The 7,561-nt window shown below is 42.4% G+C and overlaps 1 protein-coding gene across 2 annotated transcripts in view; it reads left to right on the top strand.

Moving 5' to 3' along the window:
• Window positions 1-772: 772 nt before the first annotated feature.
• Window positions 773-7,561, top strand: part of plpp4 (phospholipid phosphatase 4) — a 49,033-nt gene continuing 42,244 nt past the window's right edge. Inside the window, exon 1 of one of the 2 annotated variants that reach the window (XM_056396391.1) lies at window positions 773-1,265. In XM_056396391.1, coding sequence (XP_056252366.1) covers window positions 1,177-1,265 — 89 coding nt within the window. In that variant the 5' untranslated portion in view covers window positions 773-1,176. The remainder of the gene's footprint in view (window positions 1,266-7,561) is intronic. The other variant, XM_056396390.1, reaches the window with a different exon arrangement.

Below are 7,561 nucleotides of genomic sequence, written 5' to 3'. Positions count from 1 at the left end.
ACTCTCTCCTTAAACACACACGTACACATGCACACAGACACACGACTCCACACATCTCGGACTGGCAGGTAATGCAAGAAGGCCAGTTTTAGAGGGAATCAAATATTCATGTGTCTATGAAGTGCTGGCCAGGTTTCCCGGCCCGCAGGCATGCTGCTGCCTGCGCTCCTCTATCACTGTCTGGCTGCAGAGAGCCTGAGGTGCTAGATTCTTTATAGTGGTATGATTAGACAGTATGGGGAAAGGCCAACAGAGAGCACTGCTCCCCTGAACTAGCCTTTTTTTTTTGGGCACAGTGTAATATCTAATACGTTGTGTCAGGCTGAGTGTTGGGCCTAATGCCTGTATTGATGGATTAGGTCCAGCAGCCTTTCTAGTGCGGTGACAATGTTTCGGCCATGAACACCTACCCAGACTGCTCCACCCGGGTGGTTCTCTGCTTTGTTTATGTCACATTTACTGTGAGTGCTTCATTATTTATGAGGATTTATTTGATCAAGAGGAATGTCTCTTGGCTTCAAACTAGACAAGAAGAAAATTCAGTTCATCACAGTATTAAATGACTGGACACCAGCGCTGAACTTATTCATCTGGCCCCCTGTGTGGTCCTGAGTGGTGTTCCAGAAACTTCTACTCATGTGATTCTCCAAAGTGAAGCAGAGGGATGAGAGAGAGAGAGAGAGAGGGAGAGAGAGAGAGAGAGGGAGAGAGAGAGAGAGAGAGAGAGAGAGAGAGAGGGGGAGAGAGACAGAGAGAGAAGCTCTCTCTCTACTTTGCTGTCTCCCATCACTTTCCCCCCTCAGTGCGAACCCACACCTCTTGTGTTTTCCCACCGATGCTTGTGTTCAACTCCAACCCAGTTCCCAGTTTAAAGTAATCGATGGAGTGGAAGAAGAAGACCCTGACTCGATAGAGGAGCAGAGTTGCAATAAAGAAAATCGCCCGAGGGGATAGAAAGAGAAGGAGACGAGCGGAGACAGGCAGAGGAGGCGAGGAGAGAGGGGAAGACTGCTTCAGGTGACCGAGTCGCGATGGAGGCGCACGGCGTGTGTGTTTAGGGAGCACCGCTTGTGGAAGCGCTCGCTTTGTTAAGGTGGAATACAAAGTGAAGAACCCTCAGAACTGACCGGGACCTGCCTTTGTCCTTTTTACACTTGACGGATTATCTCAAGAGTCATGAACGTGCCGCCACCAGACCGCAGGAAAAACATGCGAGAACTGGCTTTGGAGATTGGCATCCGAGTTCTGCTTTTCGGAGTTTTTGTGTAAGTAGAGCTTCAAGCGGCTGAGTTTTCTGTTCTCTGAAATATCCAGTCAGACATCCGCAGCCCTTCAGTTTCACAACTGACGCTTTAGGAGCTTTAGACACTGAGCTGTTGTATCCAGATTCATTTGCCGCGGTGTGGTGCTGGACGAACAGGTCCGTCTGTTGATCCGCGGTTCAGCACCATGGACGGATCACCGCTAAACAAGTAGGACAGCGGACAGACGCCGCGTTAACAGGTTGCAAAAAGCAAGTTGAATATCCGGCAGCATTACACTTCATGTCATTTAATCGGCGTGTCACCGTTCATGGATGACACTTGGGAAATATCCTCGTGGATTTTTCTTTTCTTATTAGAGATTCACTCCATAAAAAAAAAAAAAAAACAGTGATAGAGGGGAAGGCCGATACAGATGCGGTGATATGTAAAATGTAAAATACTTTTTTTTTTTCTTCAGTATGACACTAATCGAGAAGGTCGTGCCTCTAAACTAACACTGATATGAATTATTAATTGTTTGTCTAGCCTGGAGGTATTAAGCCTTGTTTGCACCATGATTGTGTCATTTACTATAGATTTTCGGCTTGATATGATCTTGAAAAAAGCCTCAGGTCCTGTTATCTGAAATGACTCACCTTGCAGGAGCTTTCACTCCATCTCTGGGGGGGAAAAAAAGAAAAAAAAAAGAAGTCAAAAAATCAGCTCCTGTGATTTGGAGTGTGTAGCAAAACTGCCTGCATATGTTCGTGTGTACGTTCTCATTAATATAGGCTGTATGTGTGCTGTCACAGCGAAAACATTATACAGCCCAGAAGAGTGTGATGCTGATGTTTGACATGGACAAACTCAACTGCAGGGATCTGACTGAGGGACAGGATGAAGCATGTGAGAGAGGAGGCATGAGGCATCTGGGTTTAGCTTTTTATGTGTTCCTATGTGAGATTCACATTTCTTGCTGATTTGTATCAGGGCTGGAGGCCACATAATAATAATAATAAAAAAAAACACAAGTTCACTCAATATCATCATCATCATCATCATCATCAGCCAACTGCTGTATTCTGCCCCATTCAGAAAGTCCTTGATCACTGTAATGAACTGAGTTTTACTCACAATATTCCCTCTCCAGCAAACAGAAAACAAGCTAAGGGTAATCAGCTGTGTTTGTTATGAAGCCCCGTCAGTAAATCTGCTTTGTGGTTACAGCAGTGTCCCTAAACTGACTACGACACATTCAATCAATTTGGTTACACGGTGTCAAGTTTACTTCTCTCTGTGTGACCGTAAACGAACACACACATGCAACACTGAATGCCAAATGTCCTCATGTTTAAACACACACGTCATCCTATTTCATGCAGCTTCGGGAGAGTTGTGGCATATTGGCGCGAGGAGTTGTAATTTGATAGAGACGAGTATTGGTGTAACAAGGAGCCATACAAGGCCCATTCCATTATTTAGTTAATTGTATTTTTGATTGATTACATTTAGAAAGAGAACAGATATAAACAGGATACTATTGGGCTCTGCACTTATGACTGAGAGCATTTACTTTTCTGAGAAAAAGTTTCAATCATGTATTTTGACAGAGGGAGCATTTGGTCTGATACCTTTCCTTGGCTGTAATTTTTGTATTGAACAAGCTTTATGCCCAGCAGATCGGAGAGTCGCCCTCTGGCTCTGAAGGGCAGCAGTTCCCTGTTCTTGTCTCACCTCGAGGCCAGAGGTGAACGCAGGATAATTGGGGTCAACTAGAATCTGATGTTTTCTTCACTGGAGGTGTAAAGGACAGTTTTTAGCTGCGTCTGATGTTCAGTGTAGGTGTAGTGCACTGCAGTTTTATCTTGGGAAGAAAGTAGCACCTTTATTCGTGTTTCTTTACCAATAAGACTCAGCAGGCTTGTATTTATGCTTCATTGCTTAGTTAAAATCTTGTTTACTCCCATTAGAATTTCATTTATTGATTTCTACCTCTGCAGCTCAGGACTAAATCTGACTAACTGGAAGAAAGGGAGGACAGATTTTCTCATTTGCTGTTCATATTCCTTCAATTGTGAGCATGTATCGGGGGAAGCTGGAAATGAATGAATTAATCCTTTACTTTGGGCTCAGAGGCAGATATGAATCCAGATATGAGAGGTAGCTTTAATCAGAGATCACATGCAAGGTCTGACTGTTTTGTCTTTGATTCTGATTAAATAAGGTGCCTGTTACCAAAACACTTATTCTCTGTGCTTGACTGGTCACCCACACAAACTGTTGTTGTTTTTCTCCACCACACAGTGAACCACATGTCTGTTCTCTCTGAGGACTGTAAGGAGAAAAATATTAAACCTACGAGCCATGAATTCCCTGCCTTATTTACATCCAATTTTTTTTGCCAAACACGACTCGCCTGTGAGGGAATATTACTTTTCATTTGCCCTTGCTTGCCAAGCTGCCTGTCTGTTCCAGGCCTCAGGAGGTGCACTGACCTTAGCAATGGGCCAAGTGTGTGCTGTTCAGTTGACCCTGTGCTATCAAACCGCTAATGCCATTCAGTCATCATAGCTTGGTAGGCTCCCCAGGAGTCATCTCTCAAGAGTAAAGCAAAAAGTTCAATCTAAATGGAAATGGATCATTGACATTTAACAAAGTGGAAAAAACTAAATCTGAAGCTTAAATCAGAACAAAATAAAGGTCTTTTTTTTCCTGCAGTCAGCTACTCAACATAGAGAGAAAGGATAATGAGATTGGTGCTATTTCACTTTCCTTGTAATCCGAATCACAACAAGCAACGAGCTTAGACAAACACCAAGAAGTCATTTCTTCCTTGAGCGGTTATGTGGCAGAGCTCGTGTCCTCAGTCAATCAAAACAAGCTCAGACTTCAAGTTTCTCTGTGTTTGTTCCAAAGCTGATGGTTGGGCACTTGAATAAGCAGATACATTCCAGTAAATATCAGAATACTGCTTCAGTGCAGAAGAGGAGACAAAGCAAGAAGGACACAGCGACGGAGAGAACGAGGCGGAGGATAACGTAGAGGACGTGCAGTTAAGGAGATCGAGATTGTTTTGAGGTTTTACAGATTAAGACGTGAACTACAGCAAATAGAGAGGCACCAAAACCACTCTGAGAACTCCTATGGGCGCAATTTAAAAGCTTCTTGATGGGGTGATTACCCAGAGAAGAGTGCAGCTTGCTTTATGGGCTGATGTACACAACAAAATAGAATAGATTTGTCTGTGCCAAGAGTAACAATTTGGGCCTGAGCGGAACTGACTCTTTTATTGCAAAGAATCATGATGATTCCCTGCACAGAAAGACATGAATCTTGTTTATCACATGTACCGGCACTGAAGCATGCCAGAATATACAGTGTGCGATGGGTTAAATGGCCTCTGACACCGACGTTAGTTTAGGGATAATTTTTGATATAGCTGTTGTCAAATGAGGTTAACAGTGCGTGCTACACAGCAACACCGTTCATCCCTCAAAACAGTGTTCGGCTCACTGCGAGTCATCCTCCCCTCTCAGAGGAAGGCTTAGGAGCAGCCCTGGGATGCAGTCCAGAGCCTTGGCAAGTCTCAGAAAGCCTTGTGAGATGTTGGGAAGGAGCAGAATGTCAGGCCTTTGACTGTTTAAGAATAAGCGGATTGTTTAGCTAGCACATTAAGGATGGGGGCTCTTACACTCTGATTCTGTGGAGAAAATCTCTTTGTAGAGGATTGGTTACAGAGTCATCGAGGAGCATTTTCTCTGTGGTTGATATGAACAAAGTATTTCTAATCCAGAAGAATGTTGCGGTTATTTTCTAACCAGTGCAACTAAACAGAGTCACATTGTTTTAATATAGACGTGATCTAAAAGTGATTGCAACCATGATCTGATTTCATGCTGCATGCAAGAGCATAGGCCACAGTGGCGATGTGGGGATCTACTTTAACAGCTCACCGTGGCTGCTCTTGACCACTCCATTAGTTACATTGCATTGTGTCATGGATGTATATTTGATGACTGATGCTCAGGACTAACAGTGCTGATTAAGAAAACATTGCGTTTTCTATGACCGCTTCACTGTGAAAGCCATCCCGTGTTTTGCCAGTTGAATGCTTTCAATGCGAAGCAGTAGGAGGATGTTCCATTTGCATGACCAGTGACTTCAAACAGCACCAGTGGCGTGTAAAGCGAGCGAGCAGTAAACGGTGAGGCTCATATGAATGAGATAAAGTTGTGGTGGATTACATGCACGCATAGTTTTCCCTCGTGCTCAGATAGGCATGAATTCAGATACGTAGACTCCACCACTTCCAATAAAAACTACTGTGAAGGGAAACATAACTATTGAATAATTACTGAATTTATTATGACTTATGTAGTAATGTACTAACTCTAATGTACTAATGAAAATAGACAATATATAAACTCCAACAACAAAAACTTGCCAACGAAGGCCATGAAACATCAATCCAATCTAACAAAGGTTTATTCTCAAATAATTATTTCAACATTATATAGAGTACTTATTAAAGAAATAAGGATAAAGAAGGTTCTCCGAGACTAACATAGACAAATTATAGGGACTAAAGAGTAACAAACTTTCCTACCAGAAACTGCTACCCTATGTGATGGTGAAAAAGAGTGAATGAGTGGAGTGAAGTCCTTAAATAATCTTCTGCTGCCCAGGTGAATTCAATCAGGTAAAGAACCAATCGGTGATAAGGAAAGGAAAGGAAGTGAGGTAGGTGAAAATAGGGATCTTAACTACATCCCAGTCATTTTCATCATTAGATGTAAATGAAGAAATTTGCTGACAGAAAATGTTCAGCCAGAGGTCGCAGGTGTTCCTCCACTCTGCTCTTTGTTTTATTTTACTGGTCTATACAGCTTAGTCCAAACAGCTCACTCAAGCTGATTTTATGATTATGAAGTAAATGAAGTAAATGCTGCTGATCAAGAAAGTCTAATGTAGCATTTCTCAGAAAGTGGTTAACTGAACTGGAGCTAGAGACAAGTAAATATTAGAATAACCTATATTGAATGGTGAGAAAGAGAACACCAATAGGATACCCATGTTGCTCTGTTTTTGTTTCTTCAAACACAAAGTGACTTTTCAGCAATTTGACATACATCTAGCTCGAGTCATTTGCCGTTTGTTTACTTTTCACTGCCTGTATGATTACAGTGTACTGTCTCTCTCTCTCTCTCTGCTTTTCTTAATTTTGGCAGCCAGTATCTGAGCTACTGAATCACAGGTCATCCAATCTGCAACCCTCATTATCTTAGAGATGAAGAAAGAATTGAGTTGGCGGGCTTGACAACTGGCTGTGGCTGCTGGGATATGGAAAGACTTTCCGACTGTATGCTGTTGACATAAACTGTTCAGAGAGAGGGGGAAAGAAATGCCTGTAAAGAGTGTGACCTCTAAGAAAGTTCATTTATTGATTTTTGTCTGAAACAGCAAAGAGAGAACAACCATTGTTGTACTTGATTATATAAAAACCAACCTAATTAATTACGTAGTCCTTAAAGGAGAAGCTTCTGAAAAGTGGTAGTCTAGTCTATTCAGGGACGTCCAATTACACCAAACAAACTAAGGATCGACAAGCTCAGTGGTCTTTGAAAAACTCATGGAAGGAAAATGGACAAAAAAGGCCAAGGTAGAATATTTATGTGACGAAAGGAAGTGACAGAAAATGGACAGAATGGAGGTGTTTGTGTTTAGCAGAAGGACAACGATGGGGCGACAGAAAAGGGAGAAGAGTGTGGATCAGCAAACTTTACAGGTGTTGTGGCAGAAATAACCATGATTCCAATGACAGCAGAGGCAACTGACTATCATACCAAGACCAGGGATACCCTGACAGCTCAGTCCGTCACCGCTCTAAACTACTCTGGCATTTCATTCTCCACAATCATTTGATCAACTCATTATGTCTCATTGTCCCTGCCGTCATCTATCCAACGCTATCTCTTTATCCCTCCATGGACATCAGATCGCTCAGTTACTCACCATCTGTCTTTTTGCACCGTTTCTTCTTGAAGGAATGCACCACGTTTTTTTCAGACATTGCCCTGTGGGTCAACCTATCCATTAGTTGATGGAACTTTACTACAAGCACAAAAATGATAGGAGAGGAGCAAAAGATGATGCATCTCAACAGCTATTGGCATAACATTGTATCATGGTTCCCTTACAAGACTGCCCTCTTTTAAAAAAAACAACATACTAACATGTTAAACTAAGACGATGAACATGGTAAACATTACACTTCCTAAACCTCAGCATGTTAGCATTGTCATTGTGAGCATGTTAGC

This window comes from Seriola aureovittata, chromosome 14, assembly GCF_021018895.1.
Source record: "Seriola aureovittata isolate HTS-2021-v1 ecotype China chromosome 14, ASM2101889v1, whole genome shotgun sequence".
NCBI lineage: Eukaryota > Metazoa > Chordata > Actinopteri > Carangiformes > Carangidae > Seriola > Seriola aureovittata.
This window is presented reverse-complemented; position numbering and strand designations above follow the sequence as displayed.